The sequence below is a fragment of the Eublepharis macularius genome, chromosome 2, assembly GCF_028583425.1.
Source record: "Eublepharis macularius isolate TG4126 chromosome 2, MPM_Emac_v1.0, whole genome shotgun sequence".
NCBI classification, from domain to species: Eukaryota; Metazoa; Chordata; class Lepidosauria; order Squamata; family Eublepharidae; genus Eublepharis; species Eublepharis macularius.
The window spans coordinates 31,400,144-31,419,149 of NC_072791.1; the positions used below are offsets into that span (position 1 = coordinate 31,400,144).

The window sequence follows — 19,006 nt, forward strand, 5'->3', positions numbered from 1 at the left end:
CCTTCGATAACCACAGCTCTCCCTGCCAGATGCATCTGACAAAGAGATCTGTGGTTCCCGAAAGCCCACGCCAGGTGCCACTGAGCTCCCCCAGACCCCACCTCTGTAAAGGTAATCTGTTACCTGTGGTAATGTGATAACCATTCATAGTCCCTATTCAGTCCCAGCTTGACAGAGTCAAATTTGCATATGAATTCCAGTTCAGCAGCCTCCCGTTGGATTTTGTTTTTGAAAGGTTTCTGTTGAACTACAGTGACCTTTAAGTCTTTGATGGAATGTCCTGGTAGATTGAAGTGTTCTCCCACTGGTTTCTGGACGTCCAGAAACCAGTGGGAGAACACTTCAATCTACCAGGACATTCCATCAAAGACTTAAAGGTCACTGTAGTTCAACAGAAACCTTTCAAAAACAAAATCCAACGGGAGGCTGCTGAACTGGAATTCATATGCAAATTTGACTCTGTCAAGCTGGGACTGAATAGGGACTATGAATGGTTATCACATTACCACAGGTAACAGATTTCCTTTACAGAGGTGGGGTCTGGGGGAGCTCAGTGGCACCTGGCGTGGGCTTTCGGGAACCACAGATCTCTTTGTCAGATGCATCTGGCAGGGAGCGCTGTGGTTATCGAAGGCCCATACTGCATTGGAATTGGATGGTCTAGCTGTTTGGCTTCTACAAACTAACAGGGAAAACTCCTTTGAAGCCAACTGATACACACACTAAAAGGAGATTTACATATACTAGCCAAGGAATGTTTTGATTTCTCCCTCCCCCTTCCTCCCCCTAATTGCCTCTTCTCTCTCCTCCTCTTCTATATTTGACCAGTCTCTGTATCAGGCATCTGACGAAGAGAACTTGATTCTCGAAAGCTTATGCTACAATAAAATTGGTTAGTCTTAAAGGTGCTACTGGACTCTTTTTGAGTCTTCCTGGTGTTCTCACATCCAAGCACCAACTCTGCTTATCTTCCAAGATCTGATGAGATCTGGCTGTTCTGGGCTACTAGGACTTGTAAGTTGATTTGAGTTAAATAAATGCTACTGGAGTTGCTCCCCACCAATGAGATATGAGGTCCAGTAGGCTTTTCCTTCAAGACTATAAATCCAGGTCAAATTCTTCTCCTTTTGAAAACAAGAGATCATTGACCTCAGCAAAGAAAATAACATCTAAGTTCAGACATTGAGCTTTAAGCTATATGCTTTTAAAATGTCATGCCTCCGAATGATGCTTACTTGTTGGGAAGGGAAATTCCTTGTTGCAATCCAAATGCAGCTGTGCCTCGAGCGAAAGTGTCTCAAACCGGTTCACAAAGAATTCCCAGCTCAAAGCTGGAATGTCTTGCTTGAGAAAATGAAGCAGCAGAAGCTTACTAAGAATTGTGGGCCTGTCCTTGACTACTGTATCAAATTGGAAATCCAAGCAAAGGCATAGACCCTGGGCAGAGAAGGAATAAAATGCAGATTTGACATATATAGTAGCAATTACTTCTTCCGACAAAATTTTTTTCAATGCCACTAAGGACCTTAAGAGATTATGCAAACTGGTTGATCCGAAACAAACTGGAATGGCTGTTTACAAAGTAACTAACATCTACTACAGGTACTGGTATGCCCTATATGGCTTGAGGCCAGCATACCTTAAAGACCGCCTTCTCCCACATGAACCTACCCCATTCAGTCCGGTCATCTTCAGAGGCCCTACTTCAGCAGTCTCCTCCACTATATGAGACTGGACAGATGGCAACCCAAAAAAGGGCCTTCTCAGTCGTGGCACCAAAACTTTGGAACTCTCTCCCCAGGGAGATTTGACTGTCCCCTTCTATTGCTGTCTTCTGCCAGAGTGAGGAGACTTTTTTGTTTTGTTTGGCATACTCACAATAACTGGTCCTCCTCTTTGTGTTATGTTTTTTACTGAATTGTTGTTATACTTTTAAAAATGTTTTAAGTTTTTTTGTTTTAATGTTCACCGCCTTGTGGATCCTATTTGGGTAGAAAGGCAGCATACAAATATTTTCAAATAAATAAATAAAATGCTCTGGCAGTTTGAAACAGAAGCAAAAATATATAAATTTCAGTGCTGTTGACTGCATGGTGTGTAATTTGATGTTTACACATTGATCCTATTTTAGGCCACACGCTGATGTCATAACAAACCTCTGATCATGATGGGCACAAACAGAGTTTGTTTGTGCATTACCTCCTTCCTCCTCCCACCCTTTGCCCCTCATGGGCAGAGCCTAAGTGAAAGCTACCCTGTTTGGGAAGCATTCAGTCAAGCTCCATTTTACCATGACGTCCAAATGCAGGGACCTAGGCAAACTGGAGTCTGTTTCTTTCCTGTAAGCCAAGGTTTAACCATGATTTAGAATCCTGGTTTGTGGAGAGGAGGAAAATTATTAATTTGCCCCAGGCATCTGCTTTCAGACATCACAGTGTTCCACACAAGAGGGAAAGAAGTGTTTGAGCATGGCAAACAGGTTGTGCTTGTATCCCTCACAAACAGAAGTTTGTTATAGTATCTGAAATGAGGCCTTAACTTGCATAGTAAATTTTACTTATGATTGTGTATGGTCCACCACTAAAGAAGAAAAAAAAAACCATTGAGGACCTAATCTTATTCCAATCCAGATGGAAATTACAGCTGAATTTCTATTTCATCTGAAGAGAGAATAAGGCCTTCATTATTATTTTTAAATGAACAATAGTACAATGCATTATTAAATTCAAAACCTCACAAATACTCAGGATCAGATAAGCATGAGGACAGTTTAGGGGGACAGAATGAATTTAGATAGCAAAGGTTTATATGGGGGGGGGGGAAAGCTGTGGATACTTTGTGCCTCAGTAGCAATCTTGTGAGGTTTGTTGATGTGAATGTAAAATTCCTTTTACAGGTGGGACATACAAATCACATCTGTAATGGGCAGTGATGAACAGACAACAAACATTTTCTGTTCCAGGCAAAACATGCCCCCAGTTTTCCCCATTGCTACATCATCCAGACATTTTCCTTTCTCTGAAAAAGTGGTGTTTCGGAATGGGCTTTTAGTGAGGTTCTTTCAAAATGCCTGGGAAATATTCTGGTTTTGCTCACAATGATATTTCTTTTGTCCACATACCATCCCAGGAATGATCTCTATTGTGAAATATTTTGACACCAATGGCCCTGGTGTGGGAAACACCCAAGTTTCTCGTACCAACAGTAACCTACCTGCAAAGCTGGTCTTTTTATGGTATCTAATAGGAGTCCTGCTCTGGTGGCAACTGCAGGGTTGACATCTTCCACAGCAGTCAGGAAGCAGCAAAAGGCATGGGCCAGGGAGTATTTCAGCAAGTGGTTTTTGGTCACTGAGTGAATATCCAGGAACCTACACATCACAGCAACTTTCTCCACTATGGTAGCAAGACAAGATTTTTTTTTAAAAAAAACTGCGTTATTTCAGACCGTGACACCCACTCAAGCTCTGCAATAAAGCATCTATGAAAGATGATCCATGATTAATCCTAATGATAATGGAGACCACACAGCCAGGAACATTAAAAGGTATGGTCTTAGATTTGGGCACTCATTCACAACAAATAAAACAGGTGTGTTTTAGAGGGAGAGACAGCTTGTCATATAACCATACAGAATTATGTTGGAGGGTTGTTCTGTTTTATTCATTTAAAGGTTGCATGCCATCCCACCAATAATAAAAATGCTACTCATTTATTTTCATTCAATATTTACAACAGCATTTTCAGTCTGGGCTGGGTTTTTTTGTGTGTTTTAAAATCTGTTCCTCTTATAACCTTATCACAAAAACCTCCAAGATGGTTACTATTCCCATTTCACAGACTAGGGAAGTAAAACCAGGAGAACACTGTTTAGACAAAAAAAAAATGAGGAACTGTTTTATACTGGGTTAAACTAATGTCCCCTCTAGTCCAGTACTGTTTACTACTGGCAACAGTGCTCTATGGCCTTAGGAAGAACTCTTTCTCAAGCTTGCTTTCTCAAGTTTTCCACCAGAGATGGCCCCTGGCCCCTGGCCCCTTTCTGATTGGCTGACAGAAAACGTAGGGCCAAACTAGACCCCTGAGTCTCCCAGGAGTGCTGTAGACTCATGGCAGACTCAAGGATGTGGTATTGTCTAGTTTGGCCCTAAGAATCTCCTCCTCCTGAGAGGAAGGAACTACGGCACTCATTGAGGATTGATATCTTCAGGAGGAGGAAAGAATAAGTAAGATTGTTAATTTTTAAAAATGCCATAAGGACTTTATGGTCAAAAAGCAGTATATAAATATAATTAATGAATTAATCAATAAACATGCCAATTGCCTGTTCTTTCACTGGCACAAAACCTCTGGTTTGGGGATGACTCGTCTGCCCTGACAGGCAGTTTTCTAATCACAGGCAAAGATATTTCCATCTCTGCTACCTAATACCCTTTAGTTGGTGATGTCAGGAATTTATTCTATGATGTACCCTTTTTTTCCTGCTGCAGCTTCACAGTGCTTTGAAACTATCACTTATTCTAGAATGTTTAAATTCTGGAAAAAGATACAATAGGTGCATAGATGTTTTCATGCTTTTCAGTACTATGGCTCTCCCATTTCAATTATTAATAACTGGGTTGACATACTAGAGAAAAAAGGTCCCATCAAGAACCGATTAGAACCAATGACATGTTTATCAGCACATCTCACCATCACAATTCACATGTGGTATGCTTTCAGAGTACTGAAGCCCATGCTCAGCACTCACTGTAGAAAGAGAAATCTGCTGGACCAGCACAGAACCTGTGAGCTGTGACCATGTGCCAAACACATCCAGAATGAATGAGGGATCTCGGCATATATCTGCAGTCTTACTGCAGCAAGCATTGTACATATTATATTAAAGATATACCTGCTTCAAACCTTATCTTCCAGTCTTTGCTGTTGAAGTTGCTATTGATGATGGTCCAGAATATGTCTGCTCCATGTGGAAGTGACAGAGCGTGGAGAAGAAGGGGCACCGCTAATGAAGAAAGCTGGGAGAATTCAGATTTGACAACTCGCCATAAACTGGAGAAGAAAGACCAACCAAAGCTGATCAGCCCACACCATCACTCATCAGTTTCATAAATGATGTACAAAATGGTTACATAACTGTGCTGTGAGGCTAACAGTCCTGCTACTTCATGGAGTTATTATTCCTCACTGGAAAGCAAAACTTCCTATTCCCAAGGCAGGATAGTCATTCCTGCTTCCAGTTGGGTTACTTCCTCTGTTTATAGTGGGAAATTTACCTCAGAAACAGGTGGGGCAAGGGTATGCTTCAAATGCCTGCTTCATCTCTCTTCCACTGTGCCCATGAGCCTGGGTTCTGGATTCCTGTCCCAAGCCCAGCACTAATAGCACCACTGTCACCACTTACAATTGCTTTGTGATAGACTACAGATATCCAGCTGGCTTTATACAATAATAATAATAACTGCATTTGTATACCGCTCTTCTAGACAGATTAGTGCCTCAACCAGAGCGGTGAACTCATGGCAATAGTGGGATTTGAACCAGTAGAGAGCTGATTTGCAGCCAAACCACTTAACCACTGTGCTACAGCAGCTGGCTGCTGGCTAAGGGCACATACCTGGCAATCAGCATGTGATCCTGAATGTAAGCTAAGAACAGGGGATGATCTTTTCTTGCAATGTATAAACACTCCCCATGAAGACAGAGGATCTTCAAGCAGTTCAGCATGTTAAAAAGGATATCTGGCTCTTCAAACCGTGCCATTTCCTGTGGAAAAGCAAACCAAATAAACAACTCATTCCAACTAAAGTACATAATCCTTTGTTCTACAGATTCTAAGAAAAAGCAGAAGGTCATCAATCAAAAATGTGACTGACATTGGCATGTCACAAGGGAAAGGTGATTTAAGCCTTGTGTATAAAAATACTCTTTGTTTCATATTTTTCACCACTCCAGAGTTTAGAAGACAGCCAGACTGGTGTAGTGGTTAAAGTGGGAGACCCAAGTTCAAATCCCCACTCTACCATGCTGAGTGCTTGCTGGGTGACCTTAGGCCAGTCACACTCTCTCAGCCTAACCAACCTCACAGAGTTCTTGTAAGGGTAAATTGGAGGAGGAAATACCATTTTATGCCCTCCATCGAGCTCCTTGGAGGAGGGACAGCATAAAAGTGTACTAAATAAATAAGAACAATAAATATTACCATAGAATAATACATTGGGAAGTGTTGTTAGAGGTCATCTAGTCTTACCCTCTGCTAAATGCAGGTAATCCTAACTACAGCACACCTGAGAGATGCCTCTGCTTGAAGACATCCAGCAAGGAAGAGCAATCCACCTCCCCATGTAATTGTCAGATTGCTCTTACTCTTAGGAACTCTTTTCTTATATTCAGCTGCAATTTACCCTTCTTTTAAGAAGTCTGTTGGATTTAGCCTTGCCCTCTGGAGCTGGACAGAACTAGTCCTTTCCCTCATCTATATGACATCGCACGAAACACCCAGAGAGTGTAATCATGTCTAGACATGGGCACGAACTGCAAAAAACTCGAACCGTGCGGTTTGTGGTTCGTGGCATTTTCACGAACCAGGAACTCCCACGAACTGGGCAAGTTCATGAACCAGTTAGTGGTTCGCGGGGTTTAAATGCCCCTTTCCAGCCGCTTAGCAGCAGCATGGAAAAGGGTATTTAAACCCCCAGATCAGCTGCTTGTCAGGGAGATCTCCGACAAGCAGCTGATAATTTAAACAGGGACTGTTTAAATGGCCGTTCCCGGCAACAGGGAAATGGCCATTTAAACTGTGGGTGGGGCTTGGCCGGCCGGCCGGGAGTTCCCGGCTGGCCAGCCAAGCCTCACCCGCTCTTTAAATGGCCATTTCCCCACCACTCTGAGCAGCGGGGAAATGGCCATTTAAACTGTGGGGTTCATGCACATCTCTAATCATGTCCTTCCTCTGTCTTCTCTTCTCCAGGATAAATATCCCAAGATCTTTCCACTTTTCCTTACATGATTTGTTTTCTACACCCTCCTCGAAACCAATTGGTTTACCTCCTTCTTAACATGACACCCATGACAAGATACAGTATGCTAGATGAAGTCTAGCTAGATTAGAATGAGAGTGGAACTATTACTTCTCATGACTTGGATACTCTGATCGTATTAATGCAGCCTAAAATCACATCTGCCTTTTTTGATGCTGTATCACAGTGCTGACTCTTCTTCAGCCTGCAATCCTGAGATCCTTTTCACATGTTCAGCCACCAAGCCAAGTATCAACCATGAGGCTGATCAGTACCACATACTTTATGGCTCCAAAGCCCCAATTCAAAACCAAAAGGGGAGTGGCTTTCTAAAGTCTCCACCAGACCCAAATCCAAAAACCCCAACAAAAAAGATTAGATTTTACCTGCAATATTGTATATATAAGCTTCAGCGTCACTGGAAGCTGCTGATAACAGAATTTCCTTTCAGTGTCATTTTTTATGGCTGTGGAAAAGCAAAATATACAAAGGATCACAAACATCCTTGTTACATCTAAATAAAGCGATAAATCAGCTCTAAAGGTTTCTTTCTGGGATGGTACTAGCAACCACCCTGGCCTGGATGGCCCAGACTAGCCTGATCCTCACAGCTCTCGGAAGCTAAGCAGGATCAGCCCTGATTATTAATTGAATCGTAGATCACCAAGGATGTCCAGGGTCACTGCACAGAGGCAAGCAATGGCAAACCACCTCTTTTTCCAGAGTTTTTTTGCATGGTTCGCAAATGGTTGCATGGAAAAAATGGTCACTTTGGTTCAGTAAACCAAATAATCACCACAAAGGAACGTGTTTTCTGCTGTTAATTGTTTTGTGGAACCCACACAATTTCCCTTTAACCTGGAGCAGAGGAGCAACGATAAGGGACAACTGTGATTAAGGCTGCAATCCTAAGAATACTTTCCTGGGAGTAAGCATCACTGGATAAATGGGACTTACCCCTGAGAAGACCTTCTTAGGCTTGCTCCCGTCCCTAACAGTGCTATATTAGCAGATTTATGCCTTTCTAAGCCGAATGGTTCCAGTGTACTTAGAAAGTTGTAAAACTACTAAAGTTAGGCTTGCAATGAAAGTGTCTCAAAATACAATTCAAACCATTAGCTTTTAGCGAATACCATAAAATCTAAGTGGCTGTAAAAGCAACAGTTTTGAAATGCACACTCATCCACCCCCACTTTACCTGCATTTCCTGTCGTCTCTGTGTGATTTCCTGGGTTTTCTCCATGCTTTGGTGCTGATTTTTTTTCCTCTTCCCCTTCAGTTCCTATAATAAACTCAGGTCGACTGAACAAAAGACTGTCCTCAAGGTTATCTGTAGGTTCCTTTGGGTCAGAACAAGGGATTAAATCAATCTCCTGATGTCCAGCTTCTCATGATCTAAGTTGAACATACCTTCTGAAGGCATCAAAGACAGAGTTGTGAGCTAGGGTTACCAACAGGCCTAGAGGAAAATGCCTTGTCCCTTTGAGAGGCTTAATGCGTGGAAATGGGCAGGTGAAGCTTTTCATGGCAGGGAAATAAATAACATTACTTTAAGCCTCTATTAGGAGGGAAGGCGGCATGGTAAAGCCTGAGCTTATCAGATCTCTGAAGCTAAGCAAGGTCAGTACTTGGATGGGAGATAGTGAAAGAAGACTGTGCAGAGGAAGGCAATGGCAAACCACTTCTGCTTCTCACTTGCCTTGAAAGCTCCAGCAGGGGTAACCATAATTCAATTGTGACTTGATGACACTTTACACACATACGCTTCTATTAAAGGGACACAATATTTTTTTCTCCAGGCCAGTTAGAAACTCTAGCCTGAAAACAGTGATCTGATAATTTGATCTTTGTATCCTCATGCTTAGTAGCTTTAGAACCAATTATGTTAAGGCCCAGATTCCACTGTGCACTCAAATATCCCTGGTCAGCCAGTAATCATGCCTAACAGTTGTTTCACTAGAAGAATTAAATCCAGCCTGCATGCTGCTTCCATTTCCTAATGGTGGCGCTATTACTAATTTTTTCTTAGACAGCAATGAGCACGATCAAGCTATACTTGAGCATATGGTTCCCCACCTAGCTAGGGGCAAGCAGAGCATAGACTTCTTCTGTTCATGTCTATGTTTAGTTGGATCAGGACTGCAGAGTTTCAAGCGGTCTGCTTCTGATAATTGTGCTGCCTTACCACATTCTGTGATCACTATAAAGCACTACACCTTTGGACTTTTTTTTGTATGAACACTTGTACTTCAGTAAAGGGGCAACAAATCTACTATCACTAGGCAAGACCTTTTCAACCATTATACTGATGTGTGACAGCAACCTCCCAACTGCAAGTAACAGGAGAATGCACCACCTGAGATGCCCATGATACATGCAGTTATCATGGTGCATGAACAGGGACAATGCATGCATTTTCCATGTATGTACAGCTGCAGTACACACTAACGTGTGTGTGTGTGTGTGTGTGTAAAGTGCTGTCAAGTCTTGCCCCTGGATTTTTCAGGGTTCAGATTCCTGCATCTCAAGGCTTTAAGTGCACGGCTCCTGTGCACGAAACACAGCCCCCAGACTCAACCTCCCTAGCCCTCAACTAGTAGCCCCCAGTGGCCCTCAACCAGCTCCAGGGCCCCAACTAACCCTCAAGCTCAGAGGGAATGAACACAGACTGCCCCAAGCCAGCAGCAGCAGCCTCCACACTCCGATGAAGGGAGCAGTTGCACCCCCTTCACTTCTAACATAGCTGGTGGCAGTGCCTCCTCCAACAGTCCCAGAGACCAGCCTTGGGATGATGCCAGCAACAAGCCCAGCCACGAGGCAGCTCACGTGGCCAGCTCACAAGCCCTCTACAAGGTGTAGTAAGCAGAGCTGTTCAACCACTGGGTGCCTTGCTGACCATGTGAGAGCCCAAGCCCTTACCCCTGCCTGGACAAGCACAGGGCAGCCCAGGCAGGGCAGGGCATGTCCCAAATGGGCAGTCAGCCAGAAAGGGGGGACCTCAGGGGGACATTCACACAAGGAGTGCTGTAGCCCCTGACTATGGGATTGTCTCAGGCTTTTGGGGCATGGATAGGGATGTGGGGCTGGGGATGAGGCACACTATAAAAGAGGGGCCCGGATGAATTTACTAGGGCCCGGATGAATATACTTCATTTGGCAGTACTGAAAGGCTGTTATAACAAGACCCCACTTGCTGATTGTGTGTGCTCCTGTGATCATAAATCCATTGAAGATATGGCCCATGTTATGTTTCAATGCCCGAGATTTGCAACTATTCGGGAGAAATATCTTAGAAATATTCTGCAACAAGTGCCAGGGAGGTCAGAGCAAGATAAATTGGTGGTGTTGCTGGCAGATAAGGATAAATGGATTACAATGCAAGTGGCAAAGTTTGTAACATCAGTAAACAAAATACAGTCAAGACTATGGAAGTAAGTTTTATTTTACTTAAAGGTATTAATAAGTTCCCTTTAGTGGTACTAAATACATTACATGATCGTATGGATTTTATGGATTTAAATGTCTTGATGGAGTTTGTCATTTTTGGTTTAAATTTATGATGTAGTAATTTGTATTAATAATTTTGTAATTTCCTTGTTATTTGCTATGGCTGTGCTGAAGCAATAAAGATATATATGATATATATTCAGATGTCAGTATAAAAGAGGGGCCTGAGAGCTGGCCAAGGAGAAGATGTGGAGGGGCAGCAGAAGCAAGCCCAGACAGGAGACGCTGCCCTCCGACGGAACTGCTTGGGCTAAGGGTGACCACTGTCCAGTTCTCCCAATTCTAAGGCCATAGGGCACCTCTGGAGGGGTGAAACAGGATGGTGGAAGGCCAAGAGGTAAACCCCACTCACTCTAAGGGCCTACAATATCACTGAATGTCTGAAAAGGTTCCAATCCATCCCTCATCTCTATCATGTCTGATCCCTAGAGGGGCTGAGTGCAAACTCTTATCTGCTGACCCTGAGCAACGGAAGTTCCATTGGATTTCTGAGCACTACAGCTGCATATTGCACATATACTACACAGCATATTTATGGCTCATGGCACAGCCCATTCTAGTTCCCTGCTACATAAATCTGCAATTGCTGCAAGGGGGTTGAGCACCTGCCCTATAAGGAAAAGCTGAAAAGACTTGGGCCTTTTGGTTCACAGAAAAACAAGGCACATGATAGAGGTTTATAAAATGATGCATGGAATAAAGAAAATGGAAAGAAAGATTTTTTTTCTTCCTGCCCCATAATACTGGAACTTGAGGGCACCCAATGAAATTAATGGCCAATAGATTCAAGACAGACCAAAGGAAGTACCTTTTTCACTCAAAGAACGGCTTATGGAATTTGCTGCTGCGTGAAGTGATGATGGTCACTATTTTTATTGACTTTAAAGGGGAATTAGACTGTTAATAGAGGACAGATCCACCGATGACTATTAGACACAATGACTAAATGGGACCTCCATGCTCAGGGGCATCAACAGAGGGAGCCTTTGGACTCTGTGACTTGCTTGGTGAAGTGGGGGGTGAGCCATTAGTAGATCCCTGTGAGAAACAGGATGCCAAGCTAGATGGACTATAATAAACATAAACTGTAAAGTAAGCCTACAGTATACAAAAGCAATAGAGGATTCTTTGAAAGCTACATTCCAGACAGTATACATTGAGCAATACTCTTACATTTATTGCCTTGCTTACCACTAGCCGGATTTCTTCTTTAGGGGCCAATCTCTCCAGCAGTTCACAAGCCAACTGATAGCACAGGATACTAGACTGGCACAGGCTACATTCAATTGCCTTTTCATCTTTCTGGCAAGTGTGAGAGCCACCCCAGGGGGCTTGGAACACATTGCAGATGATAGAAATGATATCTTTAGAGATGCTGTTTTCTAAGCCCAAGGTAATGCCATCATCTTGCAGTTCCATCTGAAAAACAAGTTTCAAGTAATGAAAATAAGCATCAGCACAAGACAAAACCCTTAGAAACCATCTGCTAAGGTTGTCATTCGCTTTATGGATGGAAGTTCTAGGCCTTTCAAATCTGTATAACATGCACAAAATCCAGGGGGGACACTTTCCCCTTCACTGCATCCCCATGAAAAAAATTGTCTTGTCAAGCAACTTTTAAAGGTGCATAGTCTATTTCAAGGGGAAAGGGAGGTTCTAGAAGGATAGCAAGAAAGATAAATTAGGACACAGAAAAGATAGTTCCTGGTTAACAGCAACCACAATTGAGTTTCGGCTGAATTGTCGTATTGGCAATATGATATCACTTCTGGGTGATTCTCAGCTAGAACTGGATGTTGTAAGATTGGTGTAACATCATCCCCCTAGATGGTAAAGAGGAAGCTAAATCTAAATTGTGCCTAAACTTCAGCATGCTAATAAGGTTAATTATGGACTGATAAAGCAATAGTTATTTGGGGTATTTGAGGAGTCACTAAGAAAAACTGAAATCGGCAAATCATAAAATGTAACAACTGTGATATCCATTTCTACTGCACTTTTAAGTCCCAGGATTCTTCTTTTGTACTGTCACCTGTTTCAAGATGAGGTCAAACATCAGGATAAAACAATTCAAATTCATCTCCTCATCATCACAGTCAAAGTCAATTGTTCTTCCTCCGCCTCCACCTCCTCCTCCTCCTCCTCCAGGGTGCCCAAAGTTCTTGAAAGGGCTACGGAAGGGACTGCGCATGGGACTGCGGAAGGGACTCTGAAACGGACTCGGGAATGGACTCAGAGTATTATGCTGAACTCTGCGTCCCGGATCAGAGGCAATGCTAACCTGGAGAAGTAAAACCAGTATCTTTAAATGCAACCAAAAAACAGCCATGGCACAAAATTAGCTTTAGGTTCTTGCATCCTGATATAAAATAAGCACATGAATTTTGGAACAGAAACGAAGTCTGCATAATTGCCAACTAACTGAAAAACAGCCTGTCCTGCTCCTCTCCTTTTAACAGCCAATTTATCGGCAGAAATCAGCCGATGAAGATACATAGCATGGAGGTGATCATTATCATCTGTTAATGGTGACAGGCAACCGCCAGAGACCAGTTAAAAAAAAAGTTGGGTACACTATTTTAAAGATATTTAAAAGATCTGATAAAATATTTTAAATGGGAACAATTTATGCAAAATGAAAAGAACAGGCAATTTAAAATAAAACACCACTGCTTTCAACAGAGCATACTTCTCCAGAGGTGTGTTTAGTATTATTTATTTTTATTTATTTACTTCATTTATACACTGCCTTTCTCAGGGCTTTTTTTCTGGGAAAAGTGGTGGTGGATCTCAGTGGGTTGCCCTTGGAGAAAATGGTCACATGACTGGTGGCCCCGCCCCCTGATCTCCAGACAGAGGGGAGTTGAGATTGCCCTCCGTGCCGCTGAGTGGAGATCTCCTCTGTCTGGAGATCAGGGGGCGGGGCCACCAGTCATGTGACCATTTTCAAGAGGTTCCAGAACTCCATTCCACCGCGTTCCAGCTGAAAAAAAGCCCTGGCCTTTCTCCTCAATGAGGACACAAAGCTGCTTATATTGTTCTCCTCTTCTTCCATTTTATCATCACAACAACTCTGTTACGTAGGCTAGGCTGAGAGTGTGTGACAGGTCTGAAGTCACACAGTAAGCTTCCATGGCTAAGTGGGGATTCAAATATAAGTTTCACAGATCCTAGTCCAACATTTTAACAACTACACCACACTGGCTCCCTTTACTTTTAAATGCTGAGCTATACATTCAGCCTCAGTTATTTTAACAGAGTTAAACACTTAGCTAGGTCATACCCAACATTTTTGATAAAGGATGTGCTTTCTCTTTGACTAAAAAAAAACCCCATGGATAATGTATTACCCTTCGAGCTGCAAGATTCCCAGTTAGTTCACTGACTCGTGACTTCCTCTGATTTGCCAGTTCTTTCACAGAATTAACCCCATCAGAAAACATGCTAATCAGCAGTTGAAGAGGAACCACAATGTCTAATTCAGATAACACCTGAAAAGAAGCCAAAGAAATTCTCAGATCTGTGGTGCTACCCAATAAAATATAGGCTCAGAACTGTATAGCCTTAGCTTTGGAGAGGAGCTATAGCACAATAACAGAATACATGAGATTGAAGGTTCAGTCACTGACACTTCCAGCTAAATAATCTTGGATAGCTGATGTTAGGGTAGACCTTTGAGGAACCATTGCTGGTCAGTCAACAAGAGAAAGAGGTGGACTCATGGTATGAGGCAGCTTCATATGAGTGAGCATCTACTGCCAATGGGTGAAGATTTTTCTGTTTTTTTGGCATTTCCTCACTGAACCTCCTTCCTTTGTGTGTGTGTGTGTTGTGTGTGTGTCCTGTTTCCAACCAAGAAATATTCCAAACTAGTCCAGTATAGTATGTAATATAAAGAACGGAACATCCTCATACTGTTCTCTGGTGGACCAAAAGAAGCAGAGCTGGGCACTAGAGCCCAAATGCCAACATAAAGGAATGCCTGACATCCCTGCTTGAATCATGTGAACAGACTTTGCACATTTACGGCTGAGACATGATCTGAAACAGAGATTTCCTGGCTCACACACATAGCCTTGAGGGTTGGGGGAAAGGGGAAGCTAGAATATATAAATCCCATTTCTACCACAAAAAACACAGCAATGGATTTAGAAAGCCACCAAATCTCCACTTACGAAGGTGGCCCTAAAGGTCAGTTACTATTGATGGGTTCAGATTTCAAGCAGGTTTCAAACAGTATTAATAGCATCTGGAGCCTTTACATTCCTTCGGGGCTGGAACTGCTTCCTTACAACACCTTAGATAAAAGTGTATACTCACATGAAGCCATAGTAGAGCTTGCTCTTGTACGGAAGAAGGATACCCTGTGAACCGACAACTTATAAAGCCAAACATCTCCTCCATGGAAAAGGGAAGTGGACACAACTCGATGTCAAACATTTTGCTGCAATGTTCAAAGATGAAAGGTTGATCTTCAAGTACTTTTCACAAGATTCAAAAAAGACAGAAAATCCTTAAAGAAAAGTATGCATGCTGTACTGTATCTAAGGTCTGCACCAAGAGAGGCCAAACATAAACGAGTCTGATGGATTTCCATTTTATATAGCTAAATCCTGCAGCTGTATTGACAATAGCAAATATAACAAGGAGTCCTGTGGCACCTTAAAGGCTAACACATTTACTGAGGTGTAAGATTTTCGTTAAATACATGAAGTGGACAGTACAGATGTTGCATGTTTATGAATTCATAGTTATGAATAGACTAGAAACAACACTCGTTGTGTGAAAAAGTACAACAGGATCTAGAAAACTGATTTGGCAGGCCCCCTCCCGGTGGCAAGCAGGCGCTTCACAGCAGCCTCGAGGCCAGAGTGTCAGCAATGCTTCTGCAACAGGATAAAAAGTCAGTCGTCACCAATATGACTTGCCTTTTATATAGTAGGATATCTAGTAGGTTCCAGGTGGGTAGTTGTGTTGGTTTGCAGTAGAAGAGCAAGATTCGGGTCCAGAAAACCAACTAGATTTCCAGGTATTTCATCAGATCTGGCAAAAGGAGCTTTGACTCTTGAAAGCTCATACCCTGGAAATCTACTGGACCTGAATCTTGGTCCTATAAAAAGATGGACACACTCATATATCTTACTTACGAAAGCTTATGCCACAACAAAACTGTCAGTCTTTAAGGTGCAAAAGGTCTTTTCATTGTTTTTCTTATAATAGGCCCTGTGCAGATTTTAAAACTGTATTCATTGTACCAGACTTAAGGAGAACGGGAGTGTGCTCTGTCTTCACAGTTCAACCAAATGCGTCCTGCAGTGAGTCCTGCTTGCCCAAAAATGTATATTCGTAGGCTTGGGCATATGACCATATGAAGAAAGTTACATGCATATGCTTCTCCACGGATATAACTCACTATACATGTTGGCTGAAGAAGATGTCAGAAATAGTGGCTGTAATTCTGCCCATCTTTGCACAAGTACAAAATATGCAATTTTTAAAATCTGGTAACAGAGTTACTCATTTAGAATATTTTTTTTTTTGTAAATTAAAGGGCTTTTTAAAAATTGCTTGATCCTATATTTTATTTGCAAGCCATCTTGAGTTCTTAATGATACAACATGGTAGAAATTAAATAAAGCTAACTCAAACATATGGCTTGCAAGCCAAGCTCCTCTCCACTTTCCCTAAAAACATGACATCCTATGGCAGATTAGTGTGTAAAATGAAGAAAACTTGGATGGATCAAATACAGCACAAAGGTTTCAACAGAATCCCAAATGCTTTTTGTTTTATGGTCTTATAACTTAAAACTGTGATGACTGAAGTTCAAGCCCCAGGGGAGCTAGCTGTGGACCCAATATAGACCTGGAGCTTACTGATAAGCCCAGTTTTGAACTTCCCACTATTTAAACCAGATGAATTTGAAAGATAAAGTATTTCATTTATGAAAGCTGTTGCTTTTTTACTGGACCTCAGGTACAAGAATGGAAAAGTTTCTATCAGTTCCTACTTACCTTAAGACCTCCCTGAACTCTTTCAGCTGATTGTCGGGAACTTCCGTCCTCATGGCTTCTAGCCATTCTGGCATGATACAATCCCACACAGGTTGGTTTATTACATTATACGGAATCAAGCACAGGATTCGATTCAATCCTTCCTTTAATTGTGTCACAGTGCTACAAGACTTGTCCCAGTATCCACCCACCTGAGGGCAATTCCAGGAAAAAAAGTTTCATTATTGACCCATTCATTTGAAACAACCCTACATTACAATGGCTCAGCCATATGACCCACAATCCATTTCATTCTTTCATTTCTCAATTCAAGATTCAAGCATGACTGGACAGGTCAAATATTTAGTGCATTATTGCCATAGAAGAGAGACGACATGTATTCTCACCCTTGCAAATTCCATTGGTTTAGGAAGGAGGCACATGACCATGACATCAAACCGTACATCACACACTGTCTTCAGCCACTTGGTAACAAACTGGGGTTTCAGTTTCTCTACCAGGCTACCAACTTCATCGTCCATCATGTATGCTGTGGAATGGAACCACTGAAAGACCATGCTGACAAGCCGAGCCAAGCTCTCTGTGGGAGTGTTCTCACTAGGAGTGCAGAGGCTTACCTGGAAAACATGTTTGATTCAGGTTTCAGAATCTCTATTTTTGCAAGCTGCACTGAGAGTCACAGGAGGAAAAGACCAGGAATGGAAACCATGGGGAAAGGATAAATGATAGAAATCTTGGGAGGGGGAGTTTATTTATTTAAAAAACAGCATGTGACCAAAAAACACCCCCCCCCCGGTCATTTCTAATTACTGCCCTGTCTCTGCTATAAATGCAAGGTCTTAGCCCTAGCAGTGATGGCCAGTTAGGATAGAAAAGAGCAAGAGTCCAGTAGCACCGATAAGACTAACAAAATTTGTGGTAGGACATGAGCTTTCATGCGGCACAGCTCACTTCTTCAGGAACCCTACTACAAATTTTGTTTGTCTTATAGGTGCTACTGGACTCTTGCTCTTTTCTACTGCTACAGACAGACTAACACAGCTACCCATCTTGACCCACTTAGGACAGGGCCTTCTCAGTCACAGCATCCTGGCCAAAATTCCTTCCCACAGCCCTTTCTTCAAAGTTTTTTTTTCCTTCTGCCTGTATTCTCTTGTCTGCAGACTTTGAATACTGACTGCCTTTTTCTTTTATGTCTACACTGGATTTTACTGGTTATTTTAGGCTTTTAGTGGTTTTAAGCTGTTTAAGTGATTTAGGAATAACAACGGGGTTTATGTTTTTGTCAAGTGGGGGAGAACTCATAAGGATTCACAAGGACTGAGGGAATCTCATTTCGTTATGAGATCTCAGTAGCATTTTTGGTAAATTACAAATAGTGTTTCTCTGATTCGGGAACGGGATAACTCCCCAATCTTGTTACCTCATATTTTTTCTGGAAATCTGGGTCTTCCCACAAGTTTTGTACAAAAGTTACCCCTGTCTGTCTGTGGTTCCATTTTGTGGATTTTTTTAATGATTTCAAATTAGATATGTAGATGGCATCTGTTATAAATCATCTTGGAAGCAGTTTGCTGAGTGATAGTCTATAAATATTTTAAATAATAAATGAAGACAGCAACTTGCTTTTTAAAAACAAAAGATGGTGTTCTGCATAATCCTTAGATTCAGAGTCTGACAGCAGATCTTGTGTAAAATGCCAATACCACAGACTCCTCTCACAGTTCTCATAATTCTCAATATAATATACTGAGGAAAGGTATCCTGCTATGCTACCAGGGAATATAATACACAATTACCCCCACACATTGACTATTTTGTCATTCTACTATCTATAACTAAGCCTTCCTATACAATAAGTCAAACTCAGAGAGAACTAAGGCAAGAGCCTTTGGTGGCAGCAAAATCTAAGAGAATGCTAAGAAACACAGTGAGGCAGCATAAAATAGATCTCATAAAGGGGGCAAAATGCCACACTTACAATCTGTATTACAAGGCTACAATAAGATACACATTTACTCTTATTAAGCCTCACTGAATACAGAAACTTTACTTACAACTTAAACATGCACAGGATCAGGCCATACAGCAGAGACGACAGACAAGTTTCAGAAAACTTAAAGAGGTATAGAGCCATCACTGCCTGCAGTTTATACACTTGTTTTCAGTTCCCCTCTGGGTGTACAGATTTTGCAGGTTTTTGTAATCCTTTTAGAACCTACAAAATTTGTTTGACAAGGGAATGTCTGGAAAAACTACAATCTGTAAACTACCAAACTCTTTCAATTCTGTTACTCTAGGCTGCAGAGCTCTCCAATAAATTCCACATATTTATTTAGAAAAGGTATATGCTATCTTTCCAGAGACTTGCTCAAGGTGGATCAGAAACGATAAAATCATTTTTTACTTAAAAACAGTTTAAAGTAACCAAAATTACCAAATCATAAAAAGCCAGTCATTAAAAAGC

The 19,006-nt window shown here is 41.9% G+C and overlaps 1 protein-coding gene across 3 annotated transcripts in view; it reads right to left on the reverse strand.

The window, feature by feature from the left end:
* UNC79 (unc-79 homolog, NALCN channel complex subunit) overlaps positions 1–19,006 on the reverse strand; it is a 145,572-nt gene that overhangs the window by 76,932 nt on the left and 49,634 nt on the right. For all 3 annotated transcript variants that reach the window (XM_054972102.1, XM_054972101.1, XM_054972103.1), the window contains 12 exons: positions 16,926–17,156; positions 16,540–16,730; positions 14,846–14,969; positions 13,876–14,016; positions 12,558–12,806; positions 11,717–11,944; positions 8,217–8,358; positions 7,405–7,484; positions 5,617–5,765; positions 4,894–5,051; positions 3,214–3,395; positions 1,236–1,437 (listed from right to left, as the gene is read on the reverse strand). In XM_054972102.1, coding sequence (XP_054828077.1) covers positions 1,236–1,437; positions 3,214–3,395; positions 4,894–5,051; positions 5,617–5,765; positions 7,405–7,484; positions 8,217–8,358; positions 11,717–11,944; positions 12,558–12,806; positions 13,876–14,016; positions 14,846–14,969; positions 16,540–16,730; positions 16,926–17,156 — 2,077 coding nt within the window. The remainder of the gene's footprint in view (positions 1–1,235; positions 1,438–3,213; positions 3,396–4,893; positions 5,052–5,616; positions 5,766–7,404; positions 7,485–8,216; positions 8,359–11,716; positions 11,945–12,557; positions 12,807–13,875; positions 14,017–14,845; positions 14,970–16,539; positions 16,731–16,925; positions 17,157–19,006) is intronic.